Genomic DNA, 18,020 nt, shown 5'->3' with positions numbered 1-18,020 from the left:
ATATACTTCATTTGCATGGCCTGATAGTAATTTTATATAATATTTTTAGTATGTCTGCATTTTGACTGCATTCCAGCTCATGAAGTTAGGTATGTAATTTTCCACTTTAGCATCATGTCAGCAATCAAAAAGTTTTGGATTTTGAGTATTTTGGGTTTCAAATTTTCAGATTAAGGATGTTCAGCCTGTACAATTATTTATTTTTCTGTCCATCTCCATCATTAGACTGAGACCACCTGTTTTATTCAGGTTTCCCCTAAAGTTATTGGAGAGACACAGGGAACAACAGAGGAGTGGAGAAATAATTCAGGCAAGGAGAGTAAGCTAATGAAAGCAGTATCATTATTCCTCTAAAGAAAATTCCTCAGAATTTTTCCATTCGGGAAGTAATTAGGGCATTTATTTTGGCTGGGGGATGCTAGGGAGCACATCCAGTGAATTGAATAGACCAAGTAGATTTCCATGGTTTCTGGGACCAGAAATGCAGGTGATGGCAGTTGAAAATGCCTGGGGCTAGCTGGAATTGGTTCTGACAGACCTGAAAAATAGGAGACGTTGATGGTCACAGTTCTGATGTCTTGAAGGCAGGTGCCATGTTGTGTTGCAACTGAAGCATCAGTGGCAAACAAACTACCTCTGACATGAGAGCCAGCAATGTCCGTTGAGTCAGATATAAATATTAAGGTACTACTTTATTAAGCAAACATATACCAAAATGAGAATCCAGAAATACAGCAAGGGGGGAGTATATTGCTATTTGGCTATTTAATCATTTGGAACTTTTGTGCAAAACTTTGCAGCCACCCATCAGGAGGAATTGGCACAGCTTTTGGTGAGCAAAGTCAAAACTAATCTCAATTATTGAGAACTCTGCCACCATTCTAAGATAGGTGTTTTCTTATATTTTAGAATCCTGTGAGGAAAGCCTTACCAACTTCATAGAGATCACTGATGTAACCCTGTCTTAACTACAGAATCACAAGATAATAATACATTGCTGGCGTTTTCCCAAATCCAAAGAGAAGATCCTAACTCATATTGCATACTCCCCCCAAATACAGCACTGAATTCAGTTGAAGCTAGAGAAGGGTTCTGGTCTCCAGAGATTATTCTCTACCTCTGTAGTTGTGAATGGTTTCCCCTTTTGAGATCTGACATTATTTGGCTGAAAAAAAAAAAAAAAAAACTCAGTGAAGGCAAACACAGTTGGAATACAAGTTAAGTAAGTTTAACTTTTCTGTTCTTGTTATTTTAAAGGCCAAGAAAGCAGGCAGCTCATCAAATGAAGATGACACTTCAACTGAAGGCAATGTGGGGGTGCACAGTGTGGGTACGTGCTGTGCGAGCTGTTTGTGACTATCCCAAGGAAGAGATGGGATCTGCCATCTTGGGTTTGTCCCTCCCTTCATGACCAGAAATTTCCTTCTCCTTTCTCTTGAAGGAAATGTTCCTATAAATTGTTGATATTATCTTGTGATATTTGATAAACTACAGATCGATGTGTTTACAAACTGAAAGTCCTGTTGAGATATAGTACACAGCTAGAATTCTTTTTGCTTCTGAGAAAGCACTAATTCTGCCTTATTTATTCTCCAATCCACAACTTACTATTAAATTTAGATTCCATACTTAACTAAGGGACTAATTCCTACCTTAATCACACACATTTGTAATTTCAAAACAATAAAATTCTTATGGCTTATTTAACTTCTAACCATTTCACGCAACACTGCACTACATATTTCAGATTATGTTCATCTCAGGGAGGCCAAGAAGAACTGCTTGTTCTTTTTACATCACCAAACCAAACGGCTGCAAGAAAGTTAAACAATCATATAAAAGTCTGATGCCAGACGGTTCCATCTGGAAATCAGCGCATCAGTTAAAGCAGTTTGTAATGTTTTCTCACTTTGAAATCTTCAAATTTCAGGATTTCAAAATTTCTGCCTTATTAACAAAAATGAAGTGAATCATACATTTTCATTTACATACTCAATTTTGCTGAGTCCATGTTTCCTATCCAAACTTTTCTGTTAGATCCTTGTGTGAACTTCCAGTGTAAGAGAGGACATATCTGTAAAGCAGACCAACAGGGAAAACCCCACTGCGTTTGCCAAGATCCAGTGACTTGTCCTCCAGCAAAACCCCTTGACCAAGTAAGTACTCAACAACGTAGTCCTTCAGACACATCAGAAAGGCCAAGGAGGGGCCAGGGTTGTGACTCAGTGGTAGAGCACTTGCCTAGCATGCGTGAGGCAGTGGGTTTGATCCCTCGCACCACATAAAAACAAATGAAATAAAGATATTGTGTTCATCTACAACTAAAAAAAATTAAAAAAGAGGGGGCCAGGGATTTGAATGAAAATAGTTTGCCCTGAAATTTTTTTTAAAGGTAGATGCTCAGTTTATAATCTAATATTTGAAGTAATATTGAACAGAAATAAATGCCAGCCAAATCAAAGTATTTCAATGGTTCCATAAAAAGATAACAATGGTATTTGGGCTATGAATATTGTTTGTTGCCAAACTGGAGAGTTACAATTTTAATAATCTTACCTTCCTGACCATATCTTTGGCACAGCACCATTTACCAGACACTCTTTGAGCTTTCGGGAGCAGAGTACTATCCAAAAAGCATCAGGATCTATCAACTTTTTCTCTTGCTTGTCTTCCATAGGCTTGTGGCACTGACAACCAGACCTATGCAAGTTCCTGTCATCTGTTTGCTACAAAGTGCAGACTGGAGGGAACCAAAAAGGGACATCAACTGCAGCTGGATTATTTTGGAGCCTGCAAATGTAAGATTCCTTCACTTCTGCCAACCACCATTTCTGGGAGGGTTTGGGGTGAATCTGTACATGCTTAAATCCTATATATGTAAATAAAAAAGGCTAATGTAGTTATGAAATTAAGCTGAAAATTTAAATCAATTGGAGAGACAGAAAAAATAAGGATTCACAGGCCTTAACCACAGGCGATTCTGACTTAATTGAACTGGGTTGGAACCCTGGCTTTGCTTTTTCATTTGTTTTTCAAGTAACCTAGACAATTCTAACATGCAGCCAGGCCTCAGAACCACTATAATAATGTTATCTACTTAATAATGGTGATGAGAAATGGAATTTTGCCAAACTTTTTGCCCTCTTCCCAATTTAAGTTAAGCCTTTACCAAAAGGTTTTATGACAACATATTCTTCCAGAAGTTTTTTGTTTGTTTGTTTGTTTGTTTGTTTGTTTAAGTTGTCTTCCTTCCCCAGGATACTCTCATTTGTGTTTGGCTCCCCTTGCTGATAAATGATTCTCCACATTGGCAGTGCTCACCCATGTTCTGGTTCTTGCCTCCTTGCAGACACCCAAGAGGATTAAACTTGCCAGACTCCTTGATGTTAGATGTGGTCATATGACTTGCTTTGTTCACTGGAATAAAGCACAATCACCCATGTACGTTCTGGGCAGAAGCACTTCAGAGCTGGTGTGGTTCTCCACTTTTGCTCCCTTTGCCACCACAAACCCAGAGGTCTTGTGTTGAGATGGTAGCAGTAAAAGATAAGCCCCAGGGAGACAGCAGCAGAACCCTGCTGCCAACTTGTATTGGAATTGTAGCAGAATGGAGAAATAAGCCTTTGTCTCTTTAAGCCATTGAGAATTAGCATTCTTTGTAATGATAGTGTAAGCTAAGCCCTCCCTTTTCCTCTCATCCTCTAGTAAATAGCTCCTGTCTCCTCCTTTTCTAAATTCCAGCTCTCTGGTTCTACAGCACAGATTCTTAGCCCTAGCTGCCCATCAAAATTACTTTTGTAGCTTTTAAAACTCCTGATGTCCAGTTTCTACCCCAGGCCAATCAAATTAGAATTTCTTCAAATGGAGTCTGGTATTTGATATGTTTTTTTAAAACACACCAGGCAAATCTGTGGTGTCACCACGATTAAGGACCTCTGAAGTATGAAGGGGCAGTGAGGATGTTCTCTGGGTCCCCAGAAGTTATTAAGCTTCCTGTTATGAAGACTCCAGAGGCAGAACTAATGGTCATGTATTTTCTGCTTAAAACAGCTATTCCTGCTTGTACAGACTTTGAAGTGGCTCAGTTTCCTCTACGGATGAGAGACTGGCTCAAGAATATCCTCATGCAGCTTTATGAACCTAACCCTAAACATGCTGGATATCTAAATGAGAAACAGAGAAGTAAAGTAAGTTATTCACAGGTCTTCTACCTAAGGGTCTGTCTAGAGGGCCTGAGGAAAAAAAATGTGATGGCTACCTACCTCTGCAGAGCTGCAGAAGCCCATTCTGCCTCCCTGCATCTGATTACCCCACAGGGATTAACATTCTTGTACCATTCATGCCACAGGGTTTGAGACACTGTCAAATTGCCCTATTCCTACTGAAAGAGCAATGTCCTTTGAATAAGGTCTCTTTAATTCATACCTAGAGCCAGCAATAGTGGGGCAAAGTTAACATATATTTAGTATTTGTATAACCAGGCCACATGTTAGTCAGCTTTCTGTACTATAACAAATACCTGAGATAATGCAACTTTAAAAGCAAAGATTTATTTTGCCTTGCCATTTCAGAGATTCCAGTCCATGATTAATTGGTCCCATTGTTTTTTAGTTCTGTGTGAGACTGCACATCATGGCATAGAACATGTGGTAAAGCAAGCTGCCTATCTCATGTTGGGCTAGGAAACAAAGAAAGAGGAAGGGCCAGGATCCCAATATTCTCCCATATGACAAGAAGATTGCCAACCTTTTAAACTTCCACCACCTCCCAATAGTGCCATGGGCTAACCAATCTTTAACATATGGGCTTTGGGTGACATTGCAGATCCAAATTAGAATGGACCCAAATGTATTTAAATCTGAACTTTTGTTTGCCCTCATAGATCTGATATAGATATATTAGGAAAATCTATTATTCACAATGTCAATGATATATGTTTAAGTTAGCTTTTTCACTGCTATGGCCAAAGACCTGATAAGAACAATTTTAGAGAAGGAAAGTTTATTTGGGGCTCACAGTTTCAGAGGTCACAGTCCATAAATATCCAATTCCATTACTCTGGGCCCAAGGTGAAGCAGCACGTCATGGCATAAAGATGTGACAGAGGAAAGTCGCTCAGGACATGGACACAGGAAGCCAAGAAAGAGAGAGAGAGCTGCACTCTCCAGGAACAATATAAAAACCCCAAAGCCATACCACCAATGACCCACTTCCTCCAGCCACACCTTATCTGCTTATAGTTACCACCCAGTTAATCCCTATCAGGGAATTAATGCACTAATTAAGTTAAGGCTCTCATTACCCAATCATTTCACCTCTAAACCTTCTTGCATTGTTTCACACATGAGTTTTTGGGGGATGCCAAAGATCTAAAACATAACAATATATTAAGATTAAAAAGTGAAGAATATTAATTCCAGATATTTCCAGGAAAAAATGCATTTACCATATAGTTACTGAGAATAACCTACATTTCAGGAATTGATGTAACTACTGGAGATACAGCAATGAACAGAACAAATCTCCCACCTGCAAGATAGCGAGAGAGAGAGAGAGAGAGAGAGAGAGAGAGAGAGAGAGAGTTTATGAACATATATATATGTAAATATAAACCTATGCAAATATAATCAAATCAGCAAACATATGTATAAGATATGTCAGGTTCTTTAAAACATGTTATGAAGAAAGATCAAAGAAGGAGGATGTGCATTAACTGTATCACTGATTTAGCATGTGGTGGTCATTGTTGACCTTGACACTGGCTGTAAGGTGGATCCAGGCAAGGGAAGACTGAACTGACAGAGTTCAAGAGAGAATAAGAGGAAGGATGTAGAAGCAACAAGTATACACAATACTCTTGAGGGTTAAAGAGAAGTTAAGTGGTAACAGGAGGGGAAAGTGAATTCAAGAAGTCCTTTCTACCAGTTAGAGATGATAGAGGATACTTGTAAGTTTCTACAAATAACCTAGCAATGAAGTAAAATTTAATGAAGACCAGAGAAATGTACCCAACTTCTAGAGGGTGTTCTTGAGTAGTTGTTTCAGGCAGATGAGAAGGGTGAGGCTCTGAATAGGAACACAGGAAGTTCATCACTGGTAACAGCGAGGTAAGCCGGTAGATGTGGGCATGGGAACAGGTGGAAGTTCTGTTTGCTTCCAATTGCTTAGTGAAATAATAGGTAACATCACAAGTTGAGTCTTATGTGCATTGCTCATGGATAATTTCTGTCCTTCCCTTTAGTACATTGTCACAGATAGACTTTCAAGTATAAGGTATGAAAATGGGAATTTCAATGGAGGTAGCCAGGAGCAACAGATCAGAGATAAGCAGACTGAGCAGGAATAGGGGATGAAGAATTGAATATACCAATTGCAGAAAGAACAGGATTTTTCACTAAGTAATCAAAAATTTTGCTCAAGTCAGTTCAGTTCTTTTCATTAAAACCTTCTCATAGTTTTAAGGAATGTAAAGAACATTACTAGTTAAAAGATCAAAAAAGCCTTTCTTTTGAAAACCCCAAATTTCTTACGTTGGCTGTTATTCTATCTAGATGTAAGGAAGGCTAGAGTATTGACTAGAAGACATTTAATTTGATGCACATGATGCCTGAGTGTATTTTCCTCTGTCACATTATTATTGTTACTCTTCAAGCAAAGCTGAACAAGTGTCAATTCCATTACTGTTGACTGATGCTCTGACAATCTTCTCAACTTTTTAATTCCAGGTCAAGAAAATTTACCTGGATGAAAAGAGACTCTTGGCTGGGGACCATCCCATTGAACTTCTCTTAAGGGACTTTAAGAAAAACTACCACATGTATGTTTATCCTGTGCATTGGCAGTTTAATGAACTTGACCAACATCCTACAGACAGGTAAAAATTCTACCTTTCCATTACTAGGTCACTCTCTGATATACAAGTATCTATGCAAAAGGGAAAGTGAAATAGAATTATGAAAATCTCCACTTCATGTTAGAATGATTAAATGCCAAATAATGGTGGTTAGGAGTCTAAACACAAAATTGTTTTGAAAATAGCAGAATATGGCTACATACAGCTCTCAAGTTTACATGCTAAGATCCACCTTCCCACAGAAACTCCTCCGACTTTTTCATTCTTGATTCTAAATTCTATAGATAATCTGACCAACTAGATCAAATGCCTACATCTGGAATAATCAAGTATGACCAGTGGGTTGGAACCAGGTTGTGTAAGTGTGACTCTAGGTAAACTCTAGATTTAGGGTGGATGGAGGACAGTTTCCAGTGGAGAGAAACCTTGGTTATTGACATTCCCAAAACTCTCCACCTCACCCACATATTGTTTATTTCACTTTCAGGGTTTTTTTTTTAAATATTTTTAGTTGTCAGTGGACCTTTATTTTTTATGTATTTATATGTGGTGCTGAGAATCGATCTCAGTGCCTTACATATGCTAGGCAAGGGCTCTCCCTCTAAGCCACAATCCCAGCCCTCACTTTCAGCATTTTATTTGTGTACTATTTATTTGGCACATGCAGCTAACTTGTGGAAGAAAACTATCCCCGGTGATCCTAAGATTTAAATCTTTATATACAATTTACTCAATTAATAGGCTGCCATTTATTTCCCTGCAGAGTCTTGACACATTCCGAGCTTGCTCCTCTACGAGCATCTCTGGTGCCCATGGAGCACTGCATAACCCGCTTCTTTGAGGAGTGTGACCCCAACAAGGATAAGCACATCACCTTGAAGGAGTGGGGCCACTGCTTTGGAATTAAAGAAGGTAAATTCATCATCAGCCAAAGGAGGATGTTGACCCCTTCCCTAAATAAACCCTGAAGGCCTAACAGAGAAGTCCTGCTGTAGGTTCTAATAGAAACCTAAAGGCAATGAGGTGACATATCCCAGACAGGACTGCCTCATGCACAAGCTGTTATTGCAAGGTCATTTCTCACTACTTTTCAGAACGAGGGTGAATATGTGCTGCATTCTCAGAAACTGGATAAGCCTAAGAAACTATGTGAATCCAGAGAGCCATGCCAAATCTCAGAGGTCTTTATACCTTATTTTATCTCATTCCTTAACCTAACTATAGGGCAAATCTTTAAAACTTATAGCTGCACAGCAAGGCTGCTTCTGACAAGGGGGTATGTCAGAAGAATTGTTAGAATTCACTATTAATTAAAAATTGGATCTTATATCACAAATTGTAACCAGATAGTATTGCTTTAATCCAAAACTAGCTCATGCCTGCATCTCAGGTCAGGGAGCAGGGGGAATCAAGTGGTTCTTTCTTTACTCTTGCAGTGGAAGAATTTAAATTAAGACATTTGTTATACTCTGTTATGTCTTAATCTACTTCCTTTTATTTTCCAAAGTTAGAGTTGACTTTTATGAGTAAGCATGTTTTCAATAATCAAGTTATGAAGCACATCCAAAAAATAGCATTGAAACTGCTCACAGAATGTAAATCAACATTAAACACAAAAACTCTAAAGCAGAGACTTTAGGCACATAATTATTACACAGATGTAGGATGAATATGCAATCAAGCAGTAAAGAAAAGCAAGTTCATCAAAAGTCAGAATTTCCCAAAAAGAGGTAAACCATTGCTTAAAAAATATTCTTCATGCTGATGTATAAATGCTTGACATTGAAAAGAACTCGGAGCATGAGGATTTGTTTATTGATTAATAGATTGGCAGAAAGATTAGTTCTTTTCTCCTTTAATATTATTCTGTGAAATTAACACAATCATAATAAAAAATGTCTACTCATGCAAGCACTTAGTTCTGTGTATTAGCTATCCATGTTATATAACAAATTACCCCAAATTTAGCCATGTAAAATCTCTCACAGTTTTCAAGGGTCAGGAATCTGGGAATAGCTTACCTGGATGTTCTGACTTAGTTTCTCTAGGGATGAAATCAAGCTGTCAGTAGTGTGGCAGTCATCTGATGACTTGAATAGAACTGACAGCTTTACTTCTAAACTCACTCATTTGGTGATCTGCAGATTTGACTGCCTCACCATGTGGGCCTCTCCACGGTATTACTGACAGCATGGGATATGATTGCCCCCAGAGTGAGTGACCAAAAAGAATATGAGCCCAAGACTAAAGCCCATACCATTACTTGTGACATGTTCTGTTGTTCACAATGGGCAACCCTGCTATCACATGGGAGAAAATGACATGAGGTAGGGAATTAATGGCAGTTATCCTGAAGGCTGGACCCTGTTAGTACTTATGTGAAATTAATGTTAATAAGACTCATACTCGCACAGATAATGTCAGTTTCCTTCCTAACATTTATTCTATGAGTACTTACAAAAATTCAAATCTACTTCTAAAAATGAATTAAACTGTCTTTTATAACTCCTCTACTAAAAAAACCAAAACATACCCAAGTACAGCTGCATCTCCCCACCAGTATCAAGAGGGGAGAACTTAACTGGGATAAGATATATTTAGGTGTGCCCTTTTATAGGACATGTGATTTTAAAGCTCTGATAAAAAGGCAAATTTGGACAGATGCTGTTTATTTAAGGAAACCAGTTGTATTTCACTGTTCTTTTGCCAAGCTTCTGGCGGCTCTTCAGAATGTGAGCTCACTCAGGCTCCGTGCTGTGGGGTTGCCTGGGAGAGCAGGAAGTGCTTAAAGTCCAGTGACTTGCAAAGCCACTAATGATCTTGTTTGTGTAGTGTGGTTTGGCTGTCATTATATTATTTTGAAAAAGAGAAAGAATTATCACATAATAAACTAATAAAACAAATATTAAATATTCAGTCAGAATGAGTAAATAAGTTATTGCTTTGGGATACAGCTAGGGAAAGGAAAAAAAAAATCTCTTTGTAAGTATACCCTTCCTTCCCTCAGGGAGAAAGCCATGGGAGAAGATAGATTTTTAACTAGTATATTCCTGAATTTTAACTGCCTGTGATCTGAACTAGCTAAATGTGTTCAAATATTTCAGTTCTGTCATTAACTAGCTTTGTTCAATAGGGCATGCCATTTGTCCCCAGTCTCATTTTTTTTAACCTGTAAACATGGGGTTCAAGTAACTGGTGGAGGAGTCTTCATTTATGCAACTAGGCATGTTAATGTTTAAAAAAACTCTCCAAATGAAACTAATAGGGTAAACAAGTCAGATCATGAAGATCCTACTAAGTCATTTTAAAAACATTATTTTAAGGGCACGGGGGGTATCACTAAGCAAGGAGTGATTTTCAGAGTTTGTATTTAAGAAAGATTTCTCTGTTATATTGTGGAGAGGCTGGAGAATAGTTGAGAGCATGTTGTGATAAATCCAGGTAAGAGTTGTGGCAACTTAAACTAGAGGAGTGACCATGGGGAAATAGAGAAGTACCGTATTCAAGAAATATTTTTAAATATAAACATACTCAAGATATACAACATGTAGAACAAGAAGACAAGATTGAACAGGAAATACATAGGAGCAGGGAACAGACAGTTGAAAGACTAAGAACAAGAGAGAGATAATGCCGTAGGAGCTGGCTTGGGTCAGGCAGGATAACTAGAGCCAGTGCCTACTGAGAGAGAAAACACAGGGGCAGAAGCAGATTTGGGGGCAATGACAAATTTCATTTCAAATGACACTGAATTTTGAATTACTCCATGTGCCACTGTCAGTTAAATATATGTCTGCATTTCAAGACAGATTTTTAGATGGGAAATATATATTTGGGGATTATGAGCACACAGAGAATAATTGATACCAGGGAAGGGAATTAATTCTCCCAAGGAAAATGCATAAAGTTACATGAAAATGGGTCCAGAGTTGAATGCTAAAGACCACCACCACTAGATGATGGATATTGGAGGAGGAAGGAATTCACCAGGGAGAATGAAAAGTCTCTTCTGAAATGAAGGAAGACCATGAGAAGAGTGCCATGTTAAGAAGGTGTCTTGAAGAGGAGGAAGAGACTGTGCCAAGTGCTGCTGAAATGTCAAGGAGGATAAAGATTAAGAATGTTCATGGAACATAGAAATAGGGTATGCTGGTGATCTGAGTGTGTTCTTTTTCACCACTGTGACAAAATACCTGAGAAAAACAACTTAAAGAAGTGAGCTCTGTAAGTTAGCTCATGGTTTCACAGGTTTCAGTCCATAGTCACTTGGTCCCACTATTGTAGGTGTGTGGTAGGAGCACCTGGCAGATCAGAGCTGCTCACCTCATGGTGGTCAAGAAGCAGAGGAGAAGAAGGCATAGCGGGGCCTGGGGACAAGATATACCCTCAGGGTACTCCCCCACTGACCTACATCTCTTACCCCTAAGCCCCATCACCTCCCAATAATGCCATCAGATTATAAATCTATGGATAGATTAATCCACTGATGAATTTAGGAGCCCTCATGATTCAATCATTACCCAAAAGGCCCACCTCAGAATATTTCTGCCCAGGGACCAAGCTCTCAACTCATGAGTCTTTGGGAGATATTCCATATCAAAACCATAACACTTGGTAAGAGCAGTTTTGGTGAAATGGTAGGGTTGGAAACCAGTTTCTATATGTTGAGAAAGAATAAAAAATGAGATAGAATAAAGAGTGAATGTTTGGAGGCAGGAAAGAGCTAGAAGAGGACATAGAGTTGAGGGAAGCATTTTTTAGAATAAAAGAGGCTTGAGCAGTCCATTCGTTCTTTCTTATTCAGTCACTTTACTGGTGGTCTCTGTAGAGCCAGGCAATACTCAAGAGGCTGAATATATAAAAGATATTTAAATGCCAAGGAGAAGGATCTAATAAATAGAGAGGTGGGGGGAAAAGGTTTTGAATATAAGGGGGGAAAACAGGAAACTAGGAGAAGCCTCAGATCAGAAGAGATCTTGAGCACAGGTAGAGGGACTGGCCTTAAGATCAATAGAAAGGACACCTCTCAGAGGGTGCAATGGTACATATCTATAATTGCAGCTACTTGGTAAGCTGAGGCAGATTCAAGTGCAGCCTAAACAACTTAGTGAGAGACCTTATATCAAAACAAAAAGGACTGGGAGTATATAGCTCAGTGGTAGAAACTTGCTTAGCATGTATGGGGCTCTGGATTCAATACCTAGTACACAGAAAGAAAGAGAAGGAAAGGAAGAAAAGGAAAGAAAGAAAAGATATCTCTCATCTGAACAACCAAAAGGGTACAGAGTACTATGTGTGCATGTGCAAATATAAATTTACAGGTAATAAAGTTAGTATCTCCATTTTAATAATAAAGTCAGTACTCAAAAAAGAAAATATGTTAAAGTTTATATTCTTTCAACTCTCTGGGCTAAAAACTTACATTGGAAAGGAAAATTACCTGGTGCCCCAGATAGGGTCATAGTTTAGTGTGGTTCAAATTAATCTGCTGTAAATATCTGTTTAACAATTATTGACAAAACACATCCAAGTGCAGGCACATAGGCCAGGCTGGTGTATCTTTTATATCTTATATCTTATATATCCATGATATCTTATGTCTTCTCCTAGTGGTATGGTAATAAGTTCTTCAGATTATTCAATTGAAGTTTGATTGAACTGGTACTATACTTCTGCCTCTTCCTATTAAAATTTAGCTGCCCTTATAGATTATTATATTTGACACTTCTTGGCTGGGTCTCCTCTTAACCTGCCCTTCCTCTATCAGTGATTGAGAACTATCTGCAGAGTTGTCTATATGTCCACCTGCCATCAGTCCACCTGTAGAGAATTCTGATTCCAGAGGCCAGGAATGAGATCAAAGAATTTATATTGTTTAAATTTCATGGATGATGTTGATGCCCTACCAGGGTTCAGAACCACCACTGTGCTGCCTTATTAGATGGCCTGTCTAATCTCCCAGCTCTAACATACTAGTTTATGCTACTACTCTGGTACCTTTCTAAAAGTATATTTGTTTTGTTTTTGTTTTTACAGAAGACATAGATGAAAACCTCCTGTTTTGAATTAAGATTTGAAGAAGTCAAACTTTCCAGCATTCTCCTCTTTCTAACCACTTCTGAAATATATGTAGCCATGATACCGGTAGACATATATTTAGTAAAATATCTGCATGAATGAGAAGACAATGAGAATAACTGCTTGATAATAATATATACACACCAAGCACTCAACATTGACTTAGGAAATAGAACTTTAAAATGAAGTAATGTCACTATATACAAAAGACTGTAAACCATTTACATAAATAGGAGCTTAACTCATAGTGATTTCACTCTCTGAATCAACTTATAATTACTAATTATAAAACTTAAAAAAATTATGTGTTCATACTGTCCATAACATCATGTGCATTTCAAGAAAATGGAATATTTGTGCTTAACATGTATTGTTAATATCTTAATATCCTAATAAAGTGTCCATAAAAATTCAAATGCCTATTCAAGTTTATTTCTAGTCATTTATTTAAATAAACAAATTTATTTAAGTAATCCCTCAGTGAATTATCAACCCAGGACTCACAATTCAAATCAAATTATAAAGATGCTTCCTAGTTCTTACTATTGGAGGGAAAAAAAAAAAAAGAAGCTAGTGTGACATGAAAAGTGTGAGACCTTTCCTATGGAAAACAAATAATCAGTGTGTAAAAATAGTGTTTGCTCACAAAAACCCTTTGTCATATATAAGTTCAACAGGAAAAATGCTATTTAGCCAAATTCAATTTGGATTATTATACACATCTTGATCCAACTAATTGTATCTTTTGTACAGTTGTTTGTGTGCATAGGGGAGGAGGATCTGCAAAATTTCTACATTCAATTTTTTTCAAAATAAAGATAATGAAAAATTAAACAAGCCAGTGGAGAGCCATGAAGTGTCCTGATGGTCAGTGTGGTGAGAGGTGAACATTACTACCATATATTGATAGAAAAAAAAGTTATACAAAATGTGATTTTATTTATGCTCTTCTTTGGTAACAGTTATAGTTAAAGCTGAATCACAAAAATATAAATGAGACCATACAGTTTTCTAAGGTCTGAAACACAACAATAAAAGATCCTGTCATCTACTTCATTCCACTTACAATATTTAAAAGAGGATTTTTAAAAAACATATTTTTTCTATCTGACTTGAAAGATATCACTAAGTTTATTTTTATCTTTTTTCTTCACTTAATAAGTCACTTGCTTTCAACCAGAGTCACATTAAACCAGGTCCTTTCCAAATAATTAAATTGAATTAGTCTTAATGCTAAGGACACTGCCTAAATATTTACTAAACTTTTTTATTTGAAACTAATTTTCATTTTGAAATGCAAATGTCATTTAACATAGAACATTTCAAACCTTAAATTTCTCCAGCAATTAAGGCTTCCGTATGTATACCTAAATGACACATTATAAACACATGAATATTCTTAATGGATATCATTTTTAATTATTGGTTTGTTTTGATAAAGATTTAATCTAACCCCAACCAAAGAGATGAAGTTATTTTCTTAGTAATCCATCTTTAAGTCTCTGTGTAATTGAGATTCTAAAGTTGGAATTCCCGATCTGAAACCAACTGCTCAGTTTAGCTTTGAATTGTGTGACTCATATTGCCCATGACTATAAAGGCATTAGTAATATGGCTTAAACACTTGATGGGTAGAGAGGCTCTAGGAGATCACACTGCTTCCTGAATTTGTTGCTCCGAGGGCCATTTGAAGCAAAGGTAATTAAAGAGATATAATTTGGATGATTCTATTGCACTAGATAAAAGAATGTAAGATATTCTTGTGTTGGCTAATTTAATAAGATCCACTTAACAAAGCAAGAAAGAACTTCAAAAGTTTTAATCCATGAGAAAGAAAAATACAAAGACATGAAAAAGAAAAGGAAAGGAAACAAGTTGCCTAAATTCAGGTAAAGTAGCACTAAAATAACTTAGAATTAAGCTTTAAAGATATATAAAAAGCTAAATAATTATTTATCTATAAATAGTTATAACTTGTCTCACATACAGGAGAGAAGTATTAATCAGAATATGATTGATTTTTTTTCTTCCAAAATCAAATTCCAGGGTACAGTGATTTGGTTTGAAACTCACACAGTAAGGTAATTTGAATTAAGTGTATTTTTAAAACATTTAAATGTTTACTTGCAGGAACAGCAGGTCAGTAAAGATTATGTTGAGTTGCTTTATTAAATTTATTCATCTTGTACTTATTTTCTACCAACCCACTGTACTTTATGAATTTTTTCCTGTATAATCTCTTCCTAAGAAACTGTATTCATCAACAACAGCATCCAGACTATGTAAAGGCCTGGTAAGTCTCCTGGAGGCATAAGCTCCAAGCATACTTATTTGTGTATTACATAAATATTGTCCTCTCATTTTAGCCAGTGATGATAAATTGCCAATAGTAAACATTATGCTCATTAAATATTTGTGTATAGAAACCACAAATTTGAACAACCAAACAGATATAGGCTGAGCTGTAGGTTATAAGGAAGAGTAGGAGATGGCAGGCAATATTAGGAGTCAAAGACTGCATGTCTTGTTAAAAGGCATTCCAAATTTTTTAAATGCTCCTCTGGGTTTATACAACCTGAATCTGTATCTGGAGGCAGGATTTAGCTTGACCCTATTTCAACACCTCTACCTCAACCCTCTATTTACAATGGATATAGGAACGGAAATTGGAAATGATCTCCTAATCTTCAATTCCAGGCTCTACCTTCAGAATGAAATTTCTCATCTTGGCTGGCCTTTTGAGCACTGCTATTGCTCTCCCCATCCCTGTGAGTACTCCTCCTCATTTGTTGACTCAATTTCAGATTTGGAGTCTTCAAGTCTTTGTATTTCTGGGCTAGAAAGCATTTCCTATCTCTTTTCATCTCAATAAAAGGGAAGGTGGAATCCAGGAAAGTCAGGGGCTCAGGGATTCCCACTCTTCCTCAGTTCAATGAGTAGCCTAGTACAAATCCCAGCTTCAGGGGCCATTAACATATGGTTTCCCTGGCTACAAGAAGAATTAAAAGAACAATCTCAGAGTAGTGTGGAGATGATAAAAATATATTTCAAGTACTTAAAAGTCCTAACTCAAATCATAGGAAGCTATCAGCAAACTTTGCAATAGAGAACAAGTTTCTACAGTGATTCAGGTCTAAATTAAACAGTTTGAATTGATCTTCATTTATAATACCCCTGCCCTAAACCATCTTAGGTTTTCTTAAAAGACTGATCTATAAAAATTCTCTGATACCAACCCATCTTTTCCTTCTTTTAGATCTGGTTTTACAGAAAGGAATATTTAAGACTACCTATACCAGTTCCTAAGTTACAAATGTAAAAACTTATACTTGATTTATAAGAATCCAGTATAGAGATAAGTCCAAAAAGGATAACATACAGAAATCTTTAAGTCCAAATATTTTTTTGTTCTTTCTAGATATAGAGTGTATTATGACATATTATACATACATGGAATATAACTTATTCTAATTGGTATCCCATTCTTGTAGTTGTATATGATGTGGAATTATACTGGTTGCAGATTCATACATAAGAATGGGAAAGTTATGTCCCATTCATTCTACTGTCTTTCCAATTCCTATACTCCTTCTGCCAACTTCATTCCCCTTTGTCTGATCCAATGAAATTTTATTTTTTCCCTCCTTACCCTTCCTTGCTGTTGGTTAACATCCACATATCACAGGGAACATTCAGCCTTTGGTTTGGGGGGATTGGCTTACTTCACTAGGTATGACAGTCTCCAGTTTCATCCATTTACTGACAGATGCCATAATTTCATTATTTTTATGGCTGAATAATATTTCATTGTGTATATATATACCACATTTCCTTTATCCATTCATCTGTTGTAGGGAACTAGGTTGGGTCCATAGTTTAGCTATTGTTAAGTGAGCTGCTATAAACATTGAGTGGCTGTTATCGCTGTAATATGCTGATTTTAAGCCTTTTGGGTAGGACCTGAAGAGTGGGATAGCTAGGTCAAATGGCAGTTCCATTCCAAGTATTCTAAGGAATCTCCATACTGCTTTCCAAATTGGTTGCATCAATTTTCAGTCCCACCAGCGATATATAAGTGAGCCTTTCCCCCTACATCCTTGCCAACATTTATTGTTACTTGTATTCTTGATAACTGACATTCTGTAAAAGTTCAAATTTTGAAACCAGATCTGGATCAAAAGCTATATTCATATATATTGCCCCTGGATAAAAGCCTAATCCAGGCTACATTTTTTTTTTTTTTTTTTTTTTTTGCCAAAGTTGACAAGTATTGTTTTGTTTTGTTGCAGTGCTAGAGAATGAACCCAGGGCTTCAGTACATGCTAGAGAAATACTCTACCACTGAGCTACATCTTTAGCCCTAACAAGTATTAACTGTCAAAGTGCCAAACCATTTATATCGTCTGTTTAAGAGTATTATACTCCCGGAAATGTTACAGTATGCATATTTTGTTTATTCTAACATATACTTTTCATATTTTTGTATCTCTGAAATTGAAATGTATCCTACAAACATGATGTAATAAAGCATTATAGCAGCTTAACAGCTGGGGTGGTAATATATGAAATAATGATGCATTTTAGAATGATGGCATCTTAGAATACATGAAATACAGTAATTCCAGAACACCATTAACTCCATCTTTATAGACCTTCTAATACTGACTATAACCATGCCTTCCACATTTGTATAAATGAGATCTATAAATTCAATCCGTGTTTACTGTAGTCTGACTATGCAAGGTACTACACCTAAGCATGAAACCCTCTCCCTTGCACATTTTATAACAAAGGAGTTTTCAAAAAGAGTAAAAGATCTTTCAAAATTTGTGTTTGAGATACAAGATTTAAGTTTACCCTCTCATACTCCCTTTGCTTTGAACTTAAAAATGCTGAAAACTGGGCTAGAGACATAGCTCAGTTAACAAAGCCCTGGGTTCAATCCCCAGCATCACAAAAAAAAAAAAAAAAAAAAAAAATGCTGAAAACTAGAGAACACTATTTATTTCAAAGATTTTTTTAAGGTACATAATGTGCAACTAATCTTAAAAAAATGTAAATAAAAGCATTGGATATAAGTTTAAAGGTA

At 36.8% G+C, this 18,020-nt stretch overlaps 1 protein-coding gene across 2 annotated transcripts in view; it reads left to right on the top strand.

The window, feature by feature from the left end:
• Nucleotides 1-13,347, top strand: part of Sparcl1 (SPARC like 1) — a 41,118-nt gene extending 27,771 nt beyond the window's left edge. For both annotated transcript variants that reach the window (XM_076865354.2, XM_076865355.2), the window contains 7 exons: nucleotides 1,258-1,330; nucleotides 2,038-2,156; nucleotides 2,678-2,798; nucleotides 4,051-4,187; nucleotides 6,726-6,874; nucleotides 7,617-7,765; nucleotides 12,890-13,347. In XM_076865354.2, coding sequence (XP_076721469.1) covers nucleotides 1,258-1,330; nucleotides 2,038-2,156; nucleotides 2,678-2,798; nucleotides 4,051-4,187; nucleotides 6,726-6,874; nucleotides 7,617-7,765; nucleotides 12,890-12,918 — 777 coding nt within the window. In that variant the 3' untranslated portion in view covers nucleotides 12,919-13,347. The remainder of the gene's footprint in view (nucleotides 1-1,257; nucleotides 1,331-2,037; nucleotides 2,157-2,677; nucleotides 2,799-4,050; nucleotides 4,188-6,725; nucleotides 6,875-7,616; nucleotides 7,766-12,889) is intronic.
• Nucleotides 13,348-18,020: the final 4,673 nt, after the last annotated feature.

This window comes from Callospermophilus lateralis, chromosome 8 (assembly GCF_048772815.1).
Source record: "Callospermophilus lateralis isolate mCalLat2 chromosome 8, mCalLat2.hap1, whole genome shotgun sequence".
NCBI lineage: Eukaryota > Metazoa > Chordata > Mammalia > Rodentia > Sciuridae > Callospermophilus > Callospermophilus lateralis.
Note: the sequence above shows the minus strand (reverse complement) of the source record. Positions and strands in the feature narration are given on the sequence as shown.